This window comes from Dromiciops gliroides, chromosome 4 (genome assembly GCF_019393635.1).
Source record: "Dromiciops gliroides isolate mDroGli1 chromosome 4, mDroGli1.pri, whole genome shotgun sequence".
In the NCBI taxonomy this organism is placed as follows: Eukaryota; Metazoa; Chordata; class Mammalia; order Microbiotheria; family Microbiotheriidae; genus Dromiciops; species Dromiciops gliroides.
In genome coordinates, this window is record NC_057864.1 from 79833503 (window position 1) to 79860914 (window position 27412).

The 27412-nt window shown below is 37.4% G+C and overlaps 1 protein-coding gene across 1 annotated transcript in view; it reads left to right on the plus strand.

The window, feature by feature from the left end:
* Positions 1 to 27412, plus strand: part of HMCN1 (hemicentin 1) — a 517054-nt gene that overhangs the window by 461846 nt on the left and 27796 nt on the right. The window contains 12 exon segments of the mRNA XM_044003022.1: positions 3816 to 3986; positions 4110 to 4280; positions 6488 to 6658; positions 7082 to 7252; positions 9222 to 9392; positions 9668 to 9838; positions 12413 to 12562; positions 13059 to 13196; positions 14829 to 14950; positions 17371 to 17608; positions 26345 to 26407; positions 27001 to 27120. Coding sequence (XP_043858957.1) covers positions 3816 to 3986; positions 4110 to 4280; positions 6488 to 6658; positions 7082 to 7252; positions 9222 to 9392; positions 9668 to 9838; positions 12413 to 12562; positions 13059 to 13196; positions 14829 to 14950; positions 17371 to 17608; positions 26345 to 26407; positions 27001 to 27120 — 1857 coding nt within the window.

The window sequence follows — 27412 nt, forward strand, 5'->3', positions numbered from 1 at the left end:
AACAGTTTCTGCCCTCAAGAAGCTCTCATTCTAATGAGGAAGACAGTATGTAAGTAAATAAGTGTGCAGAAGACATATGCAGAGCAGATAGAAGATAACTTCAGAGAATGGCACTAGCAGAGTACTTGGTACATAGTAAGTTTGGAATAGCAATTGACTGACTCTTTTCCCCCTGGCCTTCTCTTAGCTTTGTTGTAATACTTTCAGTATCTACCCTATTACTCAACCACGAGAAAGTTCTGCCCTAAAGAAACCCTTTTATAGCACCAGTACAAAATGGTGTTTCCTACCAAAGCTTGTCAACCACAAAAGCTTGGGCCAATCAAATATTCTCCAGTCTCTGAGACTTAATTCCTCAACCTTACTGAGCTTCTAATGGATCAAAAGTACACAAGAAATGTACTCATCCTCTCTAAAATGGGTCAATGACAAATCTGTATCCTTCAAAGAGAGATGAAATTGTAATCCCAAACATTGGTTCCCCTCCCCATTAACCTCATTAATTCAATGTCTCTACCTTGATCAACTTCCTACACTTAAGTTACATGATAGCTGGCCCAACAAAAATTCCTAAATTTTTATAGTTTTAACTCTATAGCCCTTAAATGTAAAGTGACCACAACTCCTATTTATTAAGAATATCAATGCCATTTGTTTCTCCTTCCTAACTGAAAACTTCTCCATCTTCTCCCATTTTTCTGTCTTTGAAAAATGACCCTACTTTTTTTGCAAGGTAGTGGGAGTTAGGTGACTTGCCCAGAGTCACGCAGCTAGTAAGTGTCAAGTGTCTGATGCCAGATTTGAACTCAGGTCCTCCTGAATCCAGGGCCAGTGCTTTATCCACTGTGCCACCTAACTGCTGCCCCCCCCTCCCCACTTCTTTCTAAGGCTAAGCCCTCTCTATCATTCCGGAAGCTTTTTGTATTCATCATCTAATTAGCCTCTTGGATTTGTATTTTCAGTCTCTCCCTCTCTAACAATTAGTTCCTTCCCCTTAGGCCTGAAAACATATTTAGATATTCCTTATCCTGAAAATAAACAAAAAATTAAGTACTTACTATCAGCCATCTCCATATCTTTCCTCTCTTTAACTGACAGAATTCTAGAAAAATATGCAGTTTCTACTCCCTCATCTCTTTCCATCATGCACAATGGATTCTGTTTAAACTGCTTTCTTGCAGATCATTTCTGACTTACTAATGAAAAATCCAAGTCCCCATTTTCTAAATGAAGAAGCTGAATTTTGGAGAGGTCAAGAGACTTGACCATGTCCATCTAGCCAGCATGTATCAGAGGAAGGATTTGAACTGAAGACCTCAAGTCCCACTGCAGACCTCTTTCCCCTAAATTCCCCTTAAATACACTGACTTTCTACTACTATGCATACTTCTGTTACATAAATATTATGTTCTCTTGTATTATAGTATATGAGTATATGTCTTACTTCTTTTAGCGATGGCCTGGGAGCCAAAACACTCAGTAGTCATTTATTAAGTTCTTACTAGGTCCCAGGCACTATCCTCAGGTGAGGCCTGAGATCAGTGCCTCCTCTGACACTTAACTAGCTGTGTGACCACAGCCATGTCACCACCTCTCTGAGCTTCAACTGAATAATGAGTATAAGAGCACTTACAGGGTTGTTGTGAGGATCATATGATGTAATACATCTTAAGAACTTAAAGTACTCTGTAAATGGCAGTTATTATTATGTTTTTCTTGTTATTAATATCACCTCATTCTCATTTTTTAAAATGGGGTTGAGATAGAAACACTATGATGACAAATTGCTATTCTACTATTCTTGTATATTTCATATTCTGTTGAAAATTGCTCGGGTGGCTAAAATGATTGGGTTATAAATGAAAGATAGACAGATGGACAGATAGAGTGTATATATACCATCCTTTACCCACATGCTTTTCATTTCTTCTGCCGGTTCTCTTTTTCTTATTGTTGCTGTTATCATAGTAGAAAATAATTCTTCTCATCTCTGATGGGATACATATAGAAATGGTCATAGGATGAGTTACTATCCTATTATTATTTTGCATTTAATGTTCTGTGTATCATTGCACAGTTCAAACCAGTCAATGATCATTTCTTAAGAGTTCAGTATATGTCAGGCACAAATGCTAAGCACTGGGTACATAAAGAAAGGCAAAAATAGTCTCTACCTTAAAGTTACTCATAATCCAGAGGGAGACACAATATGAAAACACCTATGTACATATAAGATATATACAGGTTAAACTGGGGATATTAGTAGAATCTTGAGGGACTGGAAAAGACTTCTTGTAGAAGTCTGGATTTTAACAGATTTGAAGGTGTATAAAATAACTGCATTTTATAGTTGAATTATTGTTACTGGTATTATAATTATTTCTATATTGTAGTAAGTTTCTTTAAGATAGACTGTCTTACAGAATCACAGAATCTTAGAATTGAAAGCGACTTTAAAATTCATCTACCCAACCCTTGCCCAAAATAAAAGTACCCTCTACAACTGGTTCATGTAATAATCAGAAGATAACTTTAAACCCAGAATGTGAAGGAACTCAGTACACCTAACAAGGATCCACTTAAGATGATTAAAACTGCCTTAATAAAATTGGGGGGGGGGGGGCGGCATGAGGGTTAAGTGACTTGCCCAGGGTCACACAGCTAGTAAGTGTAAAGTGTCTGAGGCTGAATTTGAACTCAGGTCCTCCTGAATCCAGGGCCGGTGCTTTATCCACTGTGCCACCTAGCTGCCCCCAATAAAATTTTAAAGCTCTTTGCACTGTACTAAAATCTACCTCTCTGTAATTTCTACTCATTGACCCTAGTACTGTCCATTGGAATCATACAAAATAAGTCGTCTTCTTGAGTATGACTGTCATTCGAACATGAAGTTAGTAATATATTCCCACAAAATTTCTCTTCTCTAAACTAAATAGCCTCAGTTCTTTCAGTATTTTTTCACGTAATATGGGTTCCAGTCTACTCATAGTTGACTTCCTCTGGAGATGCTCCAGTTTGTCAGTTTTCCACTTAAAATGTGACCTGTCATTCTGCAACATCAACTCAGATTGCTGAGAGCACAATTCAGTTGAACAAAGAGGGTGGAAGTCACATTACAAGGGTTAAAAAGAACAAATTTGTAGTGAGGAAAAGTCTAGACATAGGGAACACTGGTGTTAGCTACTAGTTAGAGGTATTTTGTAGTGAAAGTAAGCAAAGAACATGAGAGCATCTTGAGGGAACATCACGAGATGATCAAGGGAAGGATATTCAGAGTAGGAGAAACCTACTGTGAAAGCTTAAAATTTTGAGGCAACTAAATGAGAAAGGAGATTAAGGTTTTCAGAAGAGGTGAAATGAGGAATGACATTTAGAACAAAGGTTAGAGGATGAGCACTGGGAAAAAAAGAGAAATACCAATTAACAGGGAGAGAATGTACTCTGTAAGGTAGCTGGTTTGACTAGTTGTTGGAAAGTATTTGATGAGTCAAACTAAAATAAATTAATTTTTTGGTTTGTTTTTTAATGAAGAGAGACTACAGGAAAAGATGATAGGATGGGTACAGAGACAGAGGTGTCTCTACCCTCCAACTTATTTCCATTACTAAAACCTACCAATCATCAATTGGCTATGTCACGTGTTATAAAGCCTTCTTTCAATTCCCTCAGGCAAAAGTGTTTTTTTCATGTGAACTCCCATTGTATTTGATCTTATTTTTGTATGTCTCTCAGAGTCTTTCACAGTTTCGTGCTTAATACATGTTTTTAATTGAGTCATTGAATTCATACTGACTTTAGGTGGATTTCTTTTTCAGTGCATGGTGGGTTTTCAGAATGGTTTGACTGGAGACCTTGTAGTGTCACCTGTGGTCAAGGTGTTCAGAAAAGGATTCGTCAATGCAATAATCCCTTTCCAGCCAATGGTGGGAAGCCTTGCCAAGGCCCAGATTCAGAAATGCGCAACTGTCAAAACAAACCTTGCCCAGGTAGATGGATAAGCACTGCTAGATATGTATTTTTCAGATTCCCACACCTTACTCATACTTGTTGGCTTCCTTAGGGCTTAAATTGAAACGGATTTGATGGTGAAATTTTTCATCCTTATTTAGTGGATGGCAACTGGTCAGAGTGGAGCTCTTGGGAAGAATGCACAAGGACTTGTGGACAGGGAAACCGAACCAGAACCAGAACTTGTAATAACCCTCCAGCTCAGCATAATGGAAAGCCATGTGAAGGAAATGCTGTGGACATAGTCATGTGTAACACTAAACCTTGTCCAGGTAAGAATATGTACAGTAACATTAAAATGTAAATGTTTGACACAGGTTGGATCTATTTCGTGAATTAGAGGTACTTTCAATATGGAAACCCTCTTTACTAATGTTGATCAGTAACTGAAACACTGAGAGATTAAGTGATTTGTCCATGGTCACACAGCCAAAAGGTATTAAGTCATAATACATTTATTAAGTGCCTACTCTGTGCCAGACACTGCTAAATTTTGAAGACCACATTTTCCTGACTCCTAGGGTGGCTAGTTATTCATCATGCTTTGATGTTCTCTAAGATGTGAATATACTGTTCTTTGTCATTGTATTTCCTTCCTTTTCACAAATATATTTTCCTACCTCCACTTTTGGGTTCATTTACTCTACATCCTCAACTCTGTCCAAGGAAATAGGATCATAAATGTTTGAGTTTTGCTATAAATAGTCTATAAAAATACCTCAACTGCAAAGATAGCCCCATGGTTTTCTTTTACAAAGTTGATAAAAAATAGATTTGGGGGCAGATTTTTATAGTTGTAATTGCATAATATTTCCCACAAGGAACTTACAGGCTAGAAGGAGAAATAAGATATGAACTCAGGTAGAATGTGAGAAAACAAAAGAGAGGTTCAATGTAATTTTTGTTTCTCTGACCATTTATCCCCTCATCTACCTGAATTAAATGGATTGAGGGTTATGGGTGCAAGGAATAAAGATGGACCCCAGCATCTGGGGAGATCTAGGAAGTATCCACACTTTTGGGTGAGAAAATGAATTCCTATATGACAGAGAGCATTAGTCATCTGCAAAAATAAAAAATAAGCATTGAAGTAACAGCCTAAGATAAAATTTACCAAATTTATTAAATGTGGTTTCTCTAAAATTCTCAATCAGAAGCCATCCAAAAGTGCAACTAATATATTATGAACTGTCAAGTGGGAAACTGTGGCCTGCCTATAAGGCAATACTGTAATGACCAAAGCTTGGGGTAACAGAAAATGAATATTGGAAAAGTTTTTATCAGTGTGGCTCTAAAGAAGAGGTTGCTCCAACACCAACTACTGGCTACAGGGATAGAAATTTTCCTGGAATAAAGATGGGTGACATATCAAGCTACATACATGTTACCAATTATCTACATGTTAAGAATTAATTGATTGCCTCTACTTTTCATTTGTGATGTTATAGCCCTAGCATACTGTTTTCACATAGACATCAATTGAGGCCCTTAGAGAAATTAAAGTTTCAGTGTCATGCCATTCCACATGGAAATCAGTTCTACTGAGCTAAGTATTCTGGAAACCCTCTTAACACTGAAAGTTGACCTGCCACCTATAAAAAGCATTCAATTCACAGTTATTTACTAAGAGTAAAAAGTAATTATGCTTCTCAACCCTGTGCATCCATCCACCTGGCAGGATATATGACATTATTCCAGTCATTCAGTCTAATGATGTCATGTGTTAGAGATACCAAGAGGAGAACATTAATATCTCTCCTTGGAAACTTTTGGTCAGTTCTCGATGTTGTTTAGGAAATGGGTTAGAGTCTAATTCACAATATTTTAATTCATGAACATTATGTAATGGGGGAAAATATTTTTTAAAAGAGTTACTGCTAAGAAAATAACCATTTTATTGTGAATGCAAATGCAAACCCTATTATGGAGTTAAAATAGCTCTGTAACAGATAGAACCTCCTCAACGTTTAGCCTAAGTTTTCCTTCCTGAAAAATCTACTTTGATCTCAACCCCTTATTCAGAAAGGTCAGCCTCTGACTTGTAGTTACTGTCACTTTCTCCCAACTGTTCATCACACTGACAGTAATGTACTGATGGAGAGAGTAAATCGCCTGGTTGACACTGTAAGCATTCAAGACTGTCTGCACATACCAGGTTGACGGAATTAAGTTTAAAACTTTTGTGTTATTGTTTAAAGGTTACTAAATAATGTTTGACTGGATGTTTCTAATTTGAACCATTTTTTGGAATCAAGTCAGCTATAGAATTTCAGAATTTCTCTACCAACAAGTTCTCATATAAAACTGAGAAGAAGAAAAATAGATGTTCCTTTTTTTTGTCCCAAAGAAAATGAACGATTTGGGGATTTTAGTGTGGGTTGACACTAGTTTGTATGACTAGAGTTTTTTTTTGAATTTTTTTTAAACATGGAAAAGCATGGTTTGGTGATGTGGTACTTTGTCCTTGGTGTGTTCTCAGTTCAAGGAGCATGGAGCACTTGGCTGCCCTGGGGATCATGTAGTGAAAGTTGCGGGAAAGGCACGCAGACAAGAATGCGGTTATGTAATAATCCTCCTCCATCATTTGATGGAGCCTACTGTGATGGAGCTGAAACACAAATGCAAGTTTGTAATGAAAGGCCCTGCCCAGGTATGATACAAAAAAAGTTTATGTATATCTTTAAAAAAAGATAATAATTGATGATAATTGACATTTGTATAACCCATCAAAGTTTGGAAAACACTTTATGTACATTATTCTTTGTGGTCTTCACAATGAACATCATGAAGTCATTACGTCTAGAATTATTATCACCATGTTCCATGTGAATAAATTGAGGCTCAAAGTGGTTGAGTACCTTGACCCAGAGATACATAGCAAGGACAGAGGGATAGAGGCAGGATTTGAACCCCATCTTCTTAACTCAAAATCCAGCATTCTGGCCATTAAACATCATCTTCTTAGCTATGTCCAAACTGGGATACCCTATAACGATACTTCTGAAGAATATCACTCAGACTAATAGCACTGACCATCTTCACAGGTACTAAAAGGTCTTGTATATTTTTCCAGTGGATGGCAAATGGGCTCCCTGGGCCAGTTGGAGTGCCTGTACTGTATCCTGTGGAGGAGGCTCTAGGCAGAGAACAAGGGATTGCTCTGACCCAGCGCCCGAGTTTGGAGGACACAAATGTGAAGGGAATGATGTTCAGGTTGATTTTTGTAACAGTGACCCTTGTCCAAGTAAGTATGGGAAGTAGTGGCTCTCCATCATGTTTATTTTTTCCTGTAAATGCTTAGATCCAGCCTGTTCTGTTACATGATTACAAAAATTACTTTTCATTTAAACCAAATCATTTTGCCTTCAAAGTTGGAAAACTGTCTAGTGAAATTGTCTCCTCTCAGTCTCCCTGCTAGTCCATCCTACACACCACTGCCAGACTAATCTTACTTAAGTATATTTCAGATCATGCTGTACACCCTCTTCCAGTCTGGTAAGAAATCTACAAGGTTTCCCCCATTGCCAACAAAATACAATACAGATTCTTTCCACTGGTATTCAAGGTCCCGTTACCTATGCCTATTCAGCTTTATCTCCTATAACTCCCCTTCATTCCTGCATTCCAATAAAACCATACTTCTGGATGTTTCCCTAACATGATGATGTTTCCTCTACTTGGAACATCCTCTCTTTTCCACCCACCCCCCAGCTCTGCCTATCTAATTCATGGCATCATAGATGCAGAGGTAGAAAGGATCTCAGAAGTCGTGTAGTCCAACCATTTAATTTTACAAATGAGGAAACTGAGGGCCATGGCATTAAGTGACTTGGCCCAGAATCATATAAGTGATAAGCATCAGATCCAGACTTTAAACCCAGGTCCATCTGACTCCAAATTTAGCATTTATAGTAAGGCAGATGTTGAACCCCTTGAGAAAGGAGGGAGAATGACCTGGGGAGTAATAATTTTGATTGCACAGATTTTAATTATGAACTTCAAAAGAAGAAAGGTTAGTGAATGAAGGAGGCAAAGGTAGAAACTGAAAGTGATCATGGACAGTAAGGAGTTTCTTCATTCCCTTTCCAGGCTCAATGTGTTGGGAGTCTTAGAGAAGATAGATATTGGTGGAGAGAACATCCAGGAATGCAGCGTCACTGAGGAAAGCCAGGTCTCCCTAAGGACTAATAGAAAGAATAAGAAAGAGGTCCAGCATGAAAGGGGATTAGTTTGCTTATAGAATAGGAATTTCAGTAGAAGGGGTGGGCAGGGTTAGATTGGGACTAAGTGGAGCCAGGTTGAGACAGATGGGGATGAGGAAGGGACAAGGGAGAGGTTTCTCCTAAACGGCTTCTGATTAATGTTTTTGTTTTTGGTTTTTTGTGGGGCAATGAGGGTTAAGTAATTTGCCCAAGGTCACACAGCTAGTCAGTGTTAAGTGTCTGAGGCCGAATTTGAACTCAGGTCCACCTGAATCCAGGGCCAGTGCTTTTTCCACTGTACCACCTAGCTGCCCCCCTTCTGATTAATATTTACAAGGATAGTATAGTACTTGTTACAATGCCTGGCCTGAAGAGTAGGCTTAAAAACTACTTTTTAAATGAAGAAATTATATGGTAGATGGTGTTCGATTGATATTGGCAGAGATTCTATTATTTCATTTGTTTTACAAAGTATGGGTCATATAATGCAATACATGCATGGTCACTTAATGACTATTAGTTGTTGATGCATGTGTTGGGCATCTGCTGGCTTCATTCTAGTCACAGAGCCAAAATACAGAGACCAAGGGGGCAGCTAGGTGGCGCAGTAGATAAAGCACTGGCCCTGGATTCAGGAGGACATGAGTTCAAATCCAGCCTCAGACACTTGATACTTACTAGCTGTGTGACCCTGGGCAAGTCACTTAACCCCCATTGCCCCACCAAAAAAAAAAAAAAGACAATAAAAAGTACAGAGACCAAAAGGAAATGAATACCCATATGTGAGTTGGCTGAAAACCAATTGCTGCCTGGCACCCTAATTGTTATTATATAATCATTGGAAGATATCTCAAGAAATTACCTAAGCCGGCACCTATCTCCAGTCAGGACTGCAGCTAAACCTAAGGAGGAGTGCTTCCATGACCACTTGAATATACTTCAGTGTTTTCTAGCCCTCGGTGACAGAACTTTCTTCTTCATGTCATTCATGTCAAATAACACTGTTTTTAGCTCATGGTAGCTGGAGCCCATGGAGTGGCTGGGGAACTTGTAGCAGGACATGCAATGGAGGGCAGATGAGAAGATACCGCACTTGTGACAATCCACGTCCAGCCAACGGTGGAAGAGCCTGTGCTGGGGCAGATTCTCAGATCCAGAGATGCAATGTTGACATGTGCCCTGGTGAGCTTTTGATTCTTATTCTGCCTATGTTTTCTGGCATTATGCAATGTATATCATTAAATCTGGTGTTATCTGAAGGCACAGACTTCATTTTATCCTTAAAAATTGCTCAATAAAAAATGGCCAGGCTGAATTATCGTGAGCAAATGACATTAGCTATTATATTCTGACAGATTATCACAAAAGAAATGATGTATTTAAAGCCGTCTGCACCTGAAAAGTGCCATATTAATGTAAGTAGTGGTAATCATCTTACTTTGCACACTTGCTTACAGTGGATGGAAATTGGGGAAACTGGCAGACTTGGAGCAGGTGTTCTACCTCTTGTGGAAGAGGAGAAAAAACTCGGAAACGTGTATGTAACAACCCAGCTCCATCCAAAAGTGGCCGCCCTTGTCCGGGAGATGCTACTCAGGTGTCCAGATGCAATATACAAACATGTCCAGGTAGGAAAGTTAACAAGCTTCACAAATCAGGGTTATTCTCACAATTAAGACCTGTGTGACAGGGGACAGATTAAGTTGCATAAGAGGATAATTTAGCCTTCCCTTTAACTCAGTTACACTCTGTGTATTTGGAGTCAGAATACCAACTCTAGGTACTTATTAACCAAATAACTCTGGGCAAATAATTTCCCAAAGTTTATCTTTATTTGCAAGATAGATATAATAATGCTCATGTTACCTTATGGGACTCTTGGAAGAAAATGCTTTGTAAACTAAAAGGGATATAGAGCTTTTCTTCATGACCTCCTCTTATACCTTCCTGACCATAGCAGGACATAAAAGGAAAGGAAAAGGAGAGTAAGCCAACCAAGTCTAGACTATCCCATTTCGTGACAACAATCCCTCGAGGTGTATGTTGTTGTTAAGAATACTGCTGGGGTAGGGGCAGCTAGGTGGAGCAGTGGATAGAGCACCGGCCCTGGAGTCAGGAGTACCTAAGTTCAAATCCAGCCTCAGACATTTAACACTTATTTGCTAGCTATGTGACCCTGGGTAAGTCACTTAACCCCAACTGCCTCACTAAAAAAAAAGAAAAAGAAAAAAGAAAAAAAAAGAATAATGCTGGGGCAGCTAGGTGGTACAGTGGATAAAGCACCAGCCCTGGATTCAGGAGGAGATGAGTTCAAACCCGGCCTCTGACACTAGACACTTAGTAGTTGTGTGGCCTTGGGCAAGTCACTTAACCCTCACTGCCCCGCCAAAAAAGTATATATACTGTTTTCATTTCCCCACAATATTTGTTAAAGGCCATGGCCACCCTACCTCAGGACCTTTTTGCACCAAATGATAGATAAGTAATTGGCAGGCTGAACCAGGCTGAAGAATCAAATCACTTTGTTCATTGTTGAGGGGGTATTTAAGGAGAACTAACAAGCACATGGATTTTCAAGGAAGTGTATAATTCAGTAACAGAAATACAAATCCATAAAAAACCAACTTCTATGTATTAGGAATATAATTACTTAAAATAACTCTATGGCATCATGGAAAGAAGATGGAATTTGGAGTCAGGGAAACTGGATTCAAAGCTCAGTTCTGCCACTTCACTAGCTCTGTGATCTCAGACAAATCATTTAAGTTCTCTAGGGATCTGCTTCCCCATCTATACACTGTTACCTAAAAGCCTTACATAAGGTAACATAGGAAGGGGCAGCTAGGTGGTGCAGTGGATAGAGCACCAGCCCTGGAGTCAGGAGGACCTGAGTTCAAATCCGGCCTCAGACACTTAACACTTACTAGGTGTGTGACCCTGGGCAAGTCACTTAACCCCAATTGCCTCACTTAAAAAAAAAAAGATAACATAGGAAAAGCATTTTTGCAGACCTGAATGTACTAGATAGAAATGCCTGATAAAAGGGATTTTTTTTTCTGGTAAGATTTGGACTTTATGAACAATGAGATCCCTTCCTACTCTAAAATTCTGATTCTTTGATGCCCAAACAATAGTTCTAGTCTTTGCTTGAAGGGCCCTAATAAGAGGAAACCTGCTCCCTCCCCACCAAGGCATCCCCTTCCACTTTAGGATCTAAAGCTAGGAAGCTTTTCCTCACTTGAAACCTAAATCTGCCTCTTTGTATCTTCTACCTCTTATTCTTAGTTTTGCCCTCTGGGGCCAAAAAAATCCAATCCCTCTTTCTCATAAAAAGTTTCTCAAATATTTAAAGAGAGCACCCACACCCCACCCCCAAACCACTCCTTCAGACTAAATATTGCTTCCCATAAAACATCTGTTCTAATTGCTGCTGCCACCATTGTTATTTCATTTGTCCCCAAATAGGGAGATTTTCTCCAAATTCCTTTCTATGTCCCAGTGTGATTATTGCCCTGATTATAAGTAATGTAGTAAAGTTTAGGTCCAGACTATGTTAAGGAACCCTCTTTTCCATTTGAGTGGTCAGATGCTCTATCACACTCTTAATTTTAACTTCGAGACCAGGCCACAATGTATCTTTTTTTTTTTTTGAGGCAATTGGGGTTAAGTGACTTGCCTAGGGTCACACAGCAGTTAGTGTTAAGTGTCTGAGGCCACATTTGAACTCGGGTCCTCCTGACTCCAGTGCCAGTACTCTATCCACTGCGCCACCTAGCTGCCACCCACAGTGTATTTTTTAAATTATAAAATGATAAATGAGGAAGAATTTCTAAGTGGATCCTCCAGGTTTCTCTGAAATGAGAGCTCTTATCCTATTTCTCAAATATTGATATGACTCTGTGTGTGTGTTTTAAAGACCTATGATTTTATCAGTGTAGGGAGCTCCCAGAAAGGAAATTCCCTTCATCCATTTGGACCTAAAACAGCTTCTTGGGTCACCAGGAGATTAAGGGTGCCCAGAGTGACACAATCAGTATGTGGCAGAGGTGGTACTTGAACTCAGGTCTTCTTGACTCTGAAGTCAATTATCTGCCTCTCTAGAATGATTATATCTGAAAAGAATATATGTCCTTTTTTCCACACTGCTGACGCAATTGTTTTCTCATCTACGGATGTTTTTCTTCAACTCCTTCCCCCAACAGGTGGGCCACAGCAGGCCAGAGGAAGTGTTATTGGAAATATTAATGATGTTGAATTTGGAATTGCTTTCCTCAATGCCACAGTGATAGATAGCCCTCATTCTGACACTAGAGTAATACAAGCCAAAATTACCAATGTCCCTCGCAGTCTTGGTAAGTTTCTTTGCTCCTTCAAGTTGAAAATAGGTTCTAAAAACATTTGCAAATTTGCTCCAGAGTACTCTCTGAACCCTGCTTGATTTCATTAAGATTGTCCCTGCCCTATCCTAGAACTGGAAAATTGGCTTTATTTATTTATACATTTTCATACTTACTTCATGGTATATTAAATTATTTTCTTAAGACATTCCCCTGAAGTGTCAAAGTTTTCAAAGTGACTCCCTGGGCTATACTGAATTTCAGAACAGCAAGTCCTTACCAACCAATTCCTTCAGTTGGCTTTTAGTCAATAAGTCACATTGATTCCTGTTGAATGTTTCCAGTCCAGTAAGGATACCCTCACTAATGCAGTCTTCAAAATAGAAACACGGGTGGAATTTCAACTGGTTAGGAACTCCAGTTCGCAATTATTCATAGCCTTGAGTTATATCATTGAAAAATTAACAACCTGACAAACATCTGATTTCTCACACATTCTTTATTTCCTAAGGTCCAGCAATGAGGAAGATAGTTTCTATCCTGAATCCCATTTATTGGACAACAGCAAAAGAAATGGGAGAAGCTGTAAATGGTTTTACTCTCACTAATGCAGTCTTCAAAAGAGAAACACAAGTGGAATTTGCAACTGGTTAGTGACAGCTGAACTCAAACATCTATCAATAAAAGATATTCCTGAGTTATGATGATAATCTTGCTGATTGCAATTTCAGAGTGATGGATTATTCAGTCTCATCATAAGGAGTATAAAAAGAGTGTTTGTTTCCTGTGAAAATTGTATTGAAGCTAGATCTATATGAAACCCATTTTCTCCAAACTAAATAGTATTTTTGGTCTTATTCTAAGTATGGAACATAGTACCTTGCATCCACTATACACATAACAAATGTTTTCTGAACTGATTTGTGGCCCTAAGTTGTCTGAGTGAGTATTAAAGCTCAGCTGGGGAGACAACCTGACCCAACTTACAATAATGAGACTATTTCGATAATGGGTTTATTTCCTATGGATTTGACCAGTAGTTATAATGAAACTTTATTGAAGTTCTTTGTCAAAGAGGTAGAAACAAAGGAATAATTTGATTCAATTCAACAGACACTTAAGGTGTCTGTACAATCATATTACCTTTAATTTTTCTAAAGATCCCATGATACTTAATGGCATGGGAGACATGTCCACCAGATGGGGTAAGGGGAGAAACTTTCTGGTGATGAGCATCTTCAAGTACAAGGCAGATCCTTGAACAAGAGGTACACTAGATAGGAGGTACTGGCAAGAAGTTGAACAAATTATTTGTAATGTCAAGTTATCAAGTTGAGAATTCAGTGGAAATAGAAAAAGAAGTTAAAATGGGTTCCCATATCAAGATCCTCTTGACCATAACTGTCTATACTTTTATTCTAAATCCAAAAATTGGTATATAAATAATAGTGATTTTTATGATGAGTTCAGGTAGTTTTTTCCAGGTGAAATCTGTCCATCATGTTGCTGTGTAGCCTGATTACTGTTATTAACCCTAAAACTGACAATGCCAATGATACCTGAGGTCTAGGGCAAGCTACAAATTTGTTACTTCTTCAGGTGGCAGAGAAAGGATAGCTCCTAACATTCAATAATTGTGTTATGGGCAGTTAGGTGGCACAGTGGATAAAGCACTGGCCCTGGAGTCAGGAGTACCTGAGTTCAAATCCGGCCTCACACACTTAACACTTACTAGGTGTGTGACCCTGAGCAAGTCACTTAACCCCAATTGCCTCACTAAAAATTAATTAATTAAATGAATGAATGAATGAATGAATAATTGTGTTATGATGGGCAAATCACCTATGACTTTGAGCTTAATGTTCCAAGATACTAATACTTGCCTAAGGAAAACCCTCCATTAGATTAAATGTGAACTGGTATTATGGCTGATTGATACCAGGATCTCTGCCTAAAGATCTGTAATTAAGAATGCTTTTGTGGCTTCTTTATTCATCACTGCTCATCAACCTAAATATTCAGGATATTTTGTAATAATATAAAAAGTAAAATGATTTTTCATGAACATATGTTAATTCAGATTTAATAAGCAACCTTCTGCTCTAGTTAACTAGAAGATTATGAAATTTCCAAGCTAAATTCTAATTTAATTCCCATAACTGATATGTTTACAAAAGGGTGAATTTAAATGACTGAACCTGAAAGATAAGGAAAATCTGTTAAGTGGTTTCAAAAGTCATGTTCTTTTCATAAATTAAAATGAATGCATTAAAATTCACAGGAGAAATTTTGCGGATGACTCACATTGCTCGTGGTTTGGATTCAGATGGAACTTTGATGCTAGATATTGTAGTGAATGGCTATGTCCTACAGCTTCAATCACCTGCAGATGTTACTGTCAAGGTAAAATACCAATAAAAATGGCCTATTTTTTTTTCATTCCTCTGATTTCATTGGTATAGGGAACTCTACTTAAGGAAAGTCCCTCTACCAATGCAGATTGGGCTTATTCCTGTTTACTAGCATATTAATATAGTTTGCTACATTCATTGCTCTTAATAATTTCAGTCAGTCAGACAACAATTATTAATCACCTATTATGTGCCAGGTATTATGCTAAGTGCTGGAAATACAAAGAATGGCAAAAATAGTCCTTGTTTTTAAGTATCTTATAGTCTAATATGGGAGAGAACATGCCAACAAGGTAGAGAGAGAATATATTGATAATAGTCTCAGATGTATTAAGGCACTAAGATTAAGTGGGGCTGAGAAAGGCTTCTTGCAAAGGTGGAAATTTAAGTGAGACTTGACAGAAACCAGGAGGTTGAAATAAGGAGAGAGAGCACTCCATATATGGGGGTCAGCCAGTAAAAATGCCTGGATTTGGTATATGGAATGCTTTGAGATAAAAAGATTGGAAAGGTAGGTAAAGGCCAGGTTATGAGGGATTTTAAAAAATAGGTGATTTTATATTTGATCATGGAGGGGAGAGAAAGTCAAAACAGCATGATTGGGGATTTGGACGGGGGAGTGACATGGTTAGATCTGTGCTTTAGGGATATTAATTTAGTAGCTTAATTGAGGATGGAGTTGGAAGATAGTCCAGACAAGGAGGCCAACCAGCAGTTTACTGCAATAGTCCAGATAAGAGGTGATTAAGGCCTAGATGTTGGTGGTAGTCATGTCAGAAAGAATGAGGAGTCAAGGATGGTGGTACCCTCAACAATAACGGGGAAATTAGGAAGAGGAAAGGGTATGGGGGGGGAAATGATGAGTTTAGTTTTGGATATGTTAATTTTAAGATTTCTAGTAAGCAATTGGGGAGAATTAATTTGGTAAGCATAGTCTAGTTCTGAATCTCAGAAAACAGGGACACAGCCATACCCACTTTTAATCTAACTACAGGGTTTATTAATAGAGTGAAAACTGCCATTTTAACACTCAGGGGCAAAAAGATCCTAAGGCCTCACCTCTAGTCAAGTCAAGCCTGTAGATCCAGATGAATGTCACTATGGATGACAAGCAGGTCCTGGGACTGGTCATCATCAAGAAAGTTTTGCAGATCTTTAACAAGAAGAGCAGGCAGAAATTTACCCTCAGAATACTTCAGGAGTAGCACAAAGTGGGGTTAACCTCCATAGGATATCTTCTTAGTAACTGAGGTCAGAGTCTTGGTCTCATTCTAAAAAAGCTGCATATGTAACATGATCCAGAAACTATTATGCCTAGTCTAGTGACCTGTTCAGAGTTATTAGAATTCCTGTGGTACCAGGATCCATACTCACTAATTCCTCAGCAATTCTGTCTTCCCCTTGGAGGAGAAGCCACTCTAATAAGTCTGCATAAATGAGTCAAAAAAATCAAAGAACAAGAAGGACCCTAGAGAAGTAAGTCATCTGATCCTCTCTCATCTAACTCTCCTCAGCTTTAGAACAAGGACTGCATAAAATCACCAAAATTATAAACTATTACCAAGATATTTATAAGTTTTTCAGGGGAAAATGCTCTAAGATTTTTCCACCATGAGCTATTATATCATCTTGGTGGTTCGTTAGCCTAATATATCAAGACTTCTAATTAAATAACTTATCTCAAGTTTTTGTAGATACATTGGACAAATTAGCATCATATACATGTAAAAATCACTCAGTAGAAAATGTAAAGGTAGGTATTGTCATCTTTAAGGGTTATTTCTCTCTCATGACTTTTAACCTCAATTCTTTTGTTAAATTTTGATTTAGTGATGCCTTTGGCAGAGCGGGGTGAGGGAACAAGACATGCAATGTTATACCAATGAAGAAATGCCCTCAAAAAGCATATTAGCAGGGGCAGCTAAGTGGCTCAATGGATAAAGCACCGGCCCTGGAATCAGGAGAACCTGAGTTCAAATCCAGCCTCAGACACTTGACACTTACTAGCTGTGTGACCCTGGGCAAGTCACTTAGCCCCCATTACCCCACAAAAAGAGAAAAGAAAAAGAAAAAAACATATTAGCATGTTCTCTATAATTTATAGTTTTAGAGGATTGCTTGGGGCTCTAAGGGCTTAAGTACCTTTCCTAGGGTTATGCAGCCAGTATGTGTTGTTGGCAGGACTTGAACCCAGGTATTCTTGACTCCAAAGCCAGTTCCATATTCCACTGTACTACAGCTCTAGCAGTGATCTTATCAAGTCAATATAAATATAATGTGAAGGATTCTAAATATTATCACATATGTTTTAGGATAGTTTTTTAAATCTTGATTCTTGAGGTAGTCTTCAGAGAGAAAAAAATGCTATGAATTTTTAGGGACTGATGTTCAAATACATATTGTTCATTTTAGGATTATACAGAAGACTATATTCAAACAGGTCCTGGCCAACTATATGCATACTCCACCCGACTTTTCACTGTTGATGGTGTTAGCGTTCCATATACTTGGAATCACACGATTTCCTATGATCAGACTCTGGGGAAAATGCCATTCTTAGTAGAAACCCTCCATGCCTCATCCATTGCATCTGATTACAACCAGTTAGAAGAAACTCTGGGTTTCAAAATCCATGCTTCAATCTCTAAAGGTAATTTTAAAGATTCCTATACTTATACAATTGTGTCCTTACTAAAAGCACAAAAAAAACCCTCAGTGGAATCCATTTTTATAACATGAGGATGTTTAGAAACAGGATCAACACTCAAGTTATATCCTAAATTTGTAGTATGAGACTTTGATTGCATGTACTTAGTATTATAGAATGGTAGAGCTTAAAAAGGATCTTAGAAATAATCTGGCAGAACTCTTTACACAATTTAAAAAATATTATTCTTTGGGGAGTATGCCTTGACCTATTGTGTTTCTGAATAGGTTTCAATGTGTTCTCATTGTTCTTTAATGAACTTTCTCCTTTCCTCAACTCCCTCTCTCATTCCCCACAGGAGCCATTCAAAACCTTTCCTTTCTCCTCTAAGCTGGCATGTACTCTCTCCACCATACTAACTGAAGATGGCCTAACTTCATACTCCACTGAAAAGACTTAAACTATCTGCTATGGTCCCTTTCTCTATTCTTTGGAATTTTTCAGAATCATCTTCTCTCCTTCCCTTCCATCACAGAAGAAGAATATGCCCTCTACATATGGAACCCAACTAATGAACTCATCAAGCTACCATCACATCTCTCTGCTACCTTTCCCAGCTAAGCTTGTTGGAAAACTTGCGTATACCCAATAAGTGCGTTCTTTCCTCACCCCTTTGTAAAATATCCTTTTTTTCCTTCACCATTCTACTGAATTGGTTCTTCAAAAGTCACCTATGACCTTGTGATGCACAAATCCAGGTATGAGGTTATTTCTCTGCTTCTCTGTCTCTGACTGCTCATCCTCTTCCTAACCTTTTAACTTGAGTATTCCCCAAGGTCCTACCTTCTCTTCTCACCTTACACTCTCCACTCTCCCTTTGCAATTTTATTCACTCCTATACCTTTGACTACCCCTTACATGCAAATAACCCCCTAATCAGAATTTCCAGCTCCAGCCTTTTTCTGAACTATGGAAACTACTTGCCTAAAATACAACTTCACTTTAGGGTCTCATAAACACCAGTGCAACAAAAATGGAAATGAATAAAGGAAATATGAAAAGATACAGCCCTAAGTGGAGACTTAATTGTGACATATTAAATAATGAATGGGTCAGATAATAAGTCATGGAAGTTATAAATATCTTATACATAATTATAAAAATGAAATAACATACCAAAACTTGTGGGACACAGCTAAGGCAGCCCTCCCAGGAAAATGTATTTATCTGAAAACTTAACCTAAAAAAAAGAAGAAGAAGAAAGAGGGGATTAATAATCTGAACATGTAACTGAAAAGATTTTTTTTAAAGCCACCTTAAAACTAGTACAGAAGATGAAATTTTGAAAATTAGAGGAGAAATAAATAAACATCTTATATGAAGAGAGTTGTTTGTATGTTGTCTTATCTATAAGAATGTGAATTCTTCGAGGGCAAGGACCATTTGTTTACTTTTTATGTGTGTATATATTGGAACAATGCCTGGAATATAGCATTTAATAAATAATTATAAATTGACATTAGTAGCCTGATCAAATAAAAGAGAAGAGAAAAATCAAATTAGAAAACAAAAAAAAAAACAAGTTGAATTTACAATAGAAAAGAAACAAAAAGAACTTCCAGAAGCTACTATATATGGCCACATAGTAGCAAAACTGGGAATTAAAAGGAAATTGAAGAAAATCAGCAAAAATACAAGATGCCTGAACTAAGAAAATGGGAAATTTTTTTAAATCCCAGTGTCAACATAAGAAACCAAGCAAGCTTCTTTTCTAAAAATCTATGTTGTCTTCTAATTTTATATTATTTTCATACTGAAAATATATCACTTTGAATAAACTGATTTTTAGTAAAATAAGAAGAATCAAAAAAGCAATAAATGTAAGGACTACAACTATGTAAATGAAAAGATTACTTACAGTGAATAATGGGGAAGAAATTAATGAAGAATCCAAAGAACAGATAAGGAAAATATTTCCCCAGAGTACAAAGATAGGCAACTACTATTACAAAATGTTGTTTACAATGCCAGATGCAGTCACTATATCAGATATACATATATTATGACTCTCTCTTCCTCTCTATATATGCTTAAGTGACTTCCTTTGTTATAAGAAAAGGCTCAATCTGGAGGAAGAAGTGATTGGTTTTGAGGGGGTTTTACCCACAGAAATGAATTATCATACAGATTATATATATAATACAGAATATATTACAATATATAACTATATTTTAAATCTTCAAGTATTCTCTATTGGCCACTGTAAAAAAAGTTAAACTTCTTTTCCTAGTACTCAAGTCCTTCCACATCAGGCCCCATCCTACATTTTCAACTTTATTTCATATTCCTTCCTTCCCCCTCTTTACCAACTGAATTCCTACCCATCCTTTAAAACCCAATATAAATATTACCTCCTCAAGAAGCTTCCTCTGACCTCCCTGTCAATGACCCTCTTTCTCAGTCCTCACATAGCCCTTTATTTTACATCTTTCAGATGCTGGGTGTTTGTGTCTTATCCTTCTGCTATCCTGTAAGTTCAATGAGTACAAAGACTAACTATATCTTATCTAAACTTTGATTCTTCCCCAGAACCTAGGACAGTGCTCTACAGTAGGTACAAGCAGGCACTTACATGATTGTTAGAATGCATAGATGAGCTACTTCAGGCTTTCTCTAGTGTATTTAAAAGAATACTACCTTCTATAATTTGTTAGCTTCTTTATAGTATTCACCCATATGTGCAGTGAGATAAGCAAACTATAATACTTTTCTGGAATCTTGGATCCTTAAAAAGGAAAAATAAGTTATTTCTGAAATAAATGTTTGCCAAATGAAATTTATATTTCAGAATCCATGCAAAATAGTGTAAAGTTGTGTTTTAGACATAATTGGTGAAATTCTGGATAAACCACAAATATTGAAGGAGCAAGAATCAGCAGATCTGAACATCTTTCCTTGTTCCTGGAATTGCTTAAAGTGGTTATTTTTTAGACTACTTTCCCTTTGCAAATGTAGTGCATAGCAATTTATCTCTGTGTTCTTTTATACCACATGGTGCTTTAATGTGTGTGTGTGTGTGTGTGTGTGTGTCTCTGTGTCTCTGTCTCTGTCTCCTTTTCAATTAAAAGGAGCACACCAATTAGCTCTGCATAGTTTTGTAGGGTTCTGAAATTTCTTCAAGTATTCCATGATGTTATTTTATAAATAATAAATGTTTACATGATTTCTAGTTTTGAGCTGTGAACCCACAAGTTAAAATGACCCACATTGTCCTTTTTTGGTTATGTTCTTGCTTCTTCAGAATGCACCCCAGCACATATCCCACAGCACGGTTAGCATTTACAGATAGTTAGGAGGTAAACTGGAAAAGGAGTTTGCCTCATTTATTCTAATTCTCGTTCACCTCATTCACTACATGAATGTTGTCTTCTTGAAAGTAGTGGAAGAGTTGGCTTTCTAAAGGTTCAAAATAAGAACAGTGTGTGAATGTGAATCCTTAGCAAAGGGGACTCATCATAGTCTTGAAGTGGGTCTAGTGCCAGTTTCCTAAAAGGGGAAAGGAGCTGTTGGAATAAGGCACTGACTCCATAGGTTTTTTTCTGCTCCAGCCATGAAGTTCAGTCTCTTAGCTGCCAGCTAGATGTCTTCCAAATCCTATCCCAACTTCCATCCCACTTATGCACCCTCTCTCTAATTTTCTCTCTAAAGAGGGGGTCTTAAAAATACTTCCTCAGAGATACACTGTTAATTTACAATGAAACTGTTTCTCTCGGCCAGACTGTCAATGATCATCCCTATGTCCAATATGCATGTCCTGGCTCCTGGACGCACAACAAAGCATGACAGCCTGCCTTCAAGTCAGTTCTGTCAGAATTCAGAGCATTTCTGAACATTAGCTAAGTAATTCAAATTATGTAATAACATGACAATCAAAACTTGTCTCTCTGGCTTTTATCAGCATAGTACTTAAACCGAAACATACCCTAAAAAATGGATTTCTTCCTTCCTTCCACCTTGATCCTTTGTCTTTCTTGTCCGATCAGGGAGAATGGGGCACAGATCAGAAATATGGAAGGTGTACTGTTACCTTAGCCACTTTCCAATTCATTTTCTCTTTTTGTGTCTCAGGATTTTGATTGGATAAATCACTTTTACACATATTGGGTAAAGTTAATTATTGATCCCTGCTTTTTGCTGAAGTTTTCAAGCCATTTTTTTTGTTTTTGTTTAGTCATTTTTCAGTTGTGTCCAATTCTTTGTTACCCCATTTCGGGTTTTCTTGGTAAAGATACTGGAGTGATTTGCCATTTCCTTTTCTAGCTCATTTTACAGATGAGGAACTGAGGAAAACAGGGTTAAATGACTTGCCCTAGCAAGTGTCTGAATTCAGATTTGAACTCAGGAAGTTGAATATTCCTGATTCCCAACCCAGTGCTCTATCCATTGTACCACCTAGCTGCCCCTAGGCCAGCTATAAATCAAGATAACTTTTTATGATCATAAGGTTAATCACCTATTTCCGAAAAAATATATGTGGGAAAAACATATTTTGAACAGCCAATCTTAACAGCTTCTATCCATTCCTGCATTCAACAAACACTTATTAAGTCCTGTGTGCACCTGTGTCCTAGGTGCTGTTCTAGAACTGTTATATCATCATTGGAGAAGAAGAAAGATTGGAAACAACTAGGTTAGCCCTTGACTACAAAAACTCCAAAAGATCATAAAAATAAGAAAAAAAATCTACATCCTCAAAAAGGCTTGATGGTATACTATAAAAATCACTCCTCTTGGAGTAAGGATCACTAAGGATACAAAAAGAAGCAAAAGACAGTCCCTGCCCTTAAGGAGCTCACAATTTAATGAGTGAGACAACATGCAAACAACATATACGAAGCAAGCTATATACAGAATAAATAGGGGTAATTAACAGAGAGAAGGCACTAGAATTAAAAAGAGTTACTACCCATGACCTTTCCTGATCTTCTCTGTTTTAAGTAGTCTCCCTTATTTATTTTATATGTGGACCAGTTGTATTCTCTAGGAGAATGAAAGTTCCTTGAGGTCAAGCACTATCACATTTTCATTTTTTTAGCACAGTGATAAGCACCTAATAAATATCTGTTGAAACATATAACTAGACCCACTAAGCTATTTTATGGCTTAATAACCTTTTTTTGTCAGAACATTCCTTCTTATGTCTAACCTAAACCTCCACTACTACAAGTTTTGTTTTTCTTTTCAAAATTTTCCTGCCATAACTAACACAACTTTTCTGTTATAGTATTAGGTTGTCAGATAAGATGATGTAGCCCACCAGTCAATAAACCAACAAACATATGCAGTACTGTGATAGTCACTGGGGAGACAAAGGCAAAAATGAAATAGAGAATGTTAGAGATGGAAAGGCCCTTAGCTTCCATCCCCACTGTAATGTACTTGACAAGTGGTCATCCAAGCTCTACTTAAAGACTTCCAAGGAGGGAGATCTCACCACTTCTCAAGGCAAAACTTTCCACTTTGGGACAGCTCTAAATGTTAGAAAATATTTCCTGACATCAAAAGTAATTTGACATCTTTGCAACTTCCACCCATACCTCCTAGTTTGGTCCATGAGGGCCAAAGAGAACAAATCTGATCCCTCTTCCACACGACAGCTCTTCAAGTACTTGAGCATAGCTATCATGTGTCAGCCCACCTCCCAATCTTCTTTTCTCCACTAAATAATAAATATAGCTACTTCCTTCAACCAGTTCTCATATGTCATGAACTCAACACCCTTTAGCATCCTGATTGATAAACCATATCAATGTCCTTAAATCACAGTGAATAGAACTGAATGCAGTATGAAATATAAGGTCTGACCAGAGCACAGAACAGTAGGATTATCACCCCCCTGGTCCTGGAAGCTTATGCTTCTCCTGACACAGCACAAGACTAAATTAGCACTTTTTACTGCCACACCATATTGCTGATATATTTAACTTTCAGTCCACTAAAATTCCCCAGCTTCTCAGAACAATTGCTATCTATTCATGGCTTCCTATAAGATCTATGTAGAATTGATTTTTTGTACCCAAGAGCAAGACTTTATATTTACCCCTACTGAATTTAATCCTATAGATACAACCCAACTTTTTTTTAACATTCATTTTTAAATTTTGAGTTCCAAATTCTCTCCCTCCTTCCCACCTCTCTTTAACCCTTTAGGAATGCAAGCAACATCATACCTATTTTACATGTGAAGTCATGCAAAACTTATTTCCATATTAGCCATATTGAAAAAAGAAAAGAAAAAGAAAGTGAAAAATATATTCAGCCCAATGTTCTAAGCCTATCAAAATCTCTTTGCATCCTTACTCTGACACCCAGTGTGTTACCTATCCCTAATTTTGTGTCATCTTCAAATCTAATGAGTATTCTATCTATCCCTTTTTTCCAAGTTTTTTTATAAAAATGTCAAACACCACAGGGACAAGTAGAGACCTCTGGAGTGTTTCATTGAAGATGTTCTGTCATATTGTTCTCAAGAGCTTAAATCAAGTAAGAGAGCCTATTCTCTGGGACTAGGGATTTTATCTATAATTAACATGAGGCAGGGAAGCTCAAAATTTTGCTTTGTAAAACTGCTTTCACAAATCATCGTCCTTGCTGGGTTTTTTTTTCTTTACATAGGCTAAGTAATCAGAATGCCCTTAAATTTTCTTAATAGATTCAATTTTGTTTTAAATATTTCAGTTGATCAGATCTATGTCCTAAATTCTCCACATTCAGTTTAAATCTCCAATGCTGACCAACTTCCTCATTTATATAGAAAACCCGGGCTTAGATGATTTCTAAGGTCTCTACTAAAGAGACTTTATACTATATATGCAGATGATATACTTGGAATCATCTATGATCCTGTCTAACCTAGCTCACCAAGACATGTTACCTAATTGTTTTTGCTGCAAAAAATAATAATAATTATAGCTTTGCAGATCATCAATTTAAAAGATTATTATCCTGAAAGAAAATCTCAGTGAAGAAGAGAAGCATAGAAATATTTATATAGTTCTAAACTTCTCATACATTAACATTTCTTTATTTTATAGGGATTTCTTCATTGAGAACCATGTAGAATTAGTATGATTAGTTTGTGGATCAAATGTTAAATATCTAAAAATTAACATGTGAGAAAATCTTCATTGGATGCATTCTGTTTCACAAGATAGTATGTGTGTAGGGGGAGAGGAGCATACATATGAGAGTTTATACAGATCAAATATAATCTTTACAACTAAAAATCTCTATGAAATGTTTAAACCCCTAAAGACATAGCTTGGAGTAGTATTGTTTTACAGGATCTGATCAGCACATATGTGCCTTTTGTAAAGTATTTAAACAAAGCAAGGTTGTAATTAACATTTTTAGAAATAATTCCTCTGGCTATCCTTTCCAAATTTCTAACAAAACTAGTCAAAGGGAAGAGAAGATGAAGTAGTAGCATTAGCCTAGTGCTTAAAGAAGTAAGAGTTATCCTCCCCCTCCAAGAGATAAAAGTAGTAACCATGTATCTCCATAGACATTCCGGAGGTGCTGATTTACTGGGACGTGGTCTAACTATTGTTCACTTGTTAATGGATTATATTCCTGAGCACTTAGGGCCCATAATATCAAATACATAACCCCATCCCACATACACTATTTTCAGTCCTTATATAATTAAATTCACTAACATGCAAAGCACTATAGCAGGCACTTGGGATATGAGGAAAAATGACACAATCCTTGCCCACAAGGATCTTCTAGTATGATGAAGGTATATGACATGTACACAAATTATTATGAACAGCAGATGTCTCGTTAAAGAGACAAAGATAGTTAGACAGTATGTTCTAGGAAAATTTGAGGATGGAGAGATGACTTTCAGAGGATATGGTAGCTCAAGTAGTCCTTGAAAGAAGCCATTTCTATAGGTAGAAATAAGGAAGTGTATTCTAGGCAAGGACATAGCCTTTATAAGTACCTGGCAGGGTGATCGATATGCAGTATAATTTGACTGGAACTTAAGAGTCTCTGTCTTCAGAGTTTACAACCTAATTCCCCTATTCTTAGTTCTTTAGTCTCTAGATTTAAAATATATAGCATAATAAAAAAACCACTAGATTTGAAGACAGAGGACTTGACTTCAAACCCCAACTCTGTGACTTACTACTTATATAATAACCCTGAGTAAGTGACTTCACCTCTCTAGGCCTTAGTGTGATCACCTACTAATCAAGACATTTGGACACAGTGCTCTCTAAAGTGATTATCTAAGCTCTTAACATTCTCCATTTCTTTGAAAGTGAACTTTCTTACAGCAAACTTCTTAAGGTTGCCTGACAAAAAGTACTGCTATTAGAAGGAAAGTTCTGAGTAATGTTTTCAAGAGTAACAAGGACTTTGTTCTGTGGTCAATCTGGCATGTCAACAGTCGTTTGATTGTTTTATAGTTACCCCTGAACAACATTTTAAAGTTTTCCTTTGACTTCATGTAAACAAATTAAACAAATCTGCAGCTGGTGACAACATGTCAACAGCCTCTGGATTATAGTTCATACAGTATTTAGATTAAAAACATGAAATTTTTCCACTGTTAACGTGTTTTCAAATATTGTGTTGTGTTGCAACATTATTACAGTGTAGGTTACATTGAAAAAAAATGAGGTGTTTATGTTTTCGCCCACCAATAAATTTTGGTTTCTTCCATGATAGGAGACAGGAGCAATCAGTGCCCTTCTGGGTTTGTGTTAGACTCAGCTGGACCCTTCTGTGCTGGTAAGTGAAAAAACAAGTATAAATTTGTCTGGTAAACTTCTCCAGGATTGACTTCTAAGGACAGAATTGGAGTGTTTACATAGAAAATGCTTTGGATGGAATGATGTAGTTGTCACAATTGTGATAGCAATAGCTTAGCCACCTACTTACCCAGCCTCAGAATTGCTAAACATTAAGAACAGGACAATGGGAATGAAGTTTAGAGCCAAGCCACCCCACCTGCCCATGTATCAGGAAACCACAAAGCAACCACAGATCAGGGCTTCCAAGCATCTGGGGAACAGGCTCTTGGAGAATGGGAGCTTTGATGCAGTACATTTGTTTTTCATTGAATAGTTGCTATAGATTTTAGACAATTGAATTGTATGTCTAATAGCTGTGAAAAGCATTTTGGGGGTTATGAGGAAAGACTTATTTTTAGTAAGTGCTTCTAGTACATATGTTTTAGGATGAGATTGACCAAATTTAAAATTGTTTTCCTCTTCAATAAGAAAGAATGAGTGTGGCTCACAACTTGAACAAGGCTTTGACCCTAAAGCACTTAAAGGTAAAATTTTTAAATGATGTTTAGATATGATTGTCTTTTCTTTCAGATGAAGATGAATGTGCAGCTCGAAATCCCTGTTCTCATAGCTGTCATAATGCTATGGGAACTTATTATTGTTCCTGCCCCAAAGGCCTCACCATAGCTGCTGATGGAAGAACTTGTCAAGGTATTTACCAAACTGCAACTATTAGGAACATTCTGACAATAACAAAGATTTTTCTCAAAGTTACAAAAAAAGAATAAACATTCCAGCCCTTGCTTCTCCTCCAGTTCTGACAACTTTACCCCAAATTGATAATAATAGCTCATAAATGGGGCAGCAAGGTGGCCCAGTGGATAAAGCACCAGCCCTGGATTCAGGAGGACCTGAATTCAAATTTGACCTCAGAAACTTTACACTTAGTAGCTGTGTGACCCTGGGCAAGTCACTTAACCCTCATTGCTCCACAAAAAAAAAT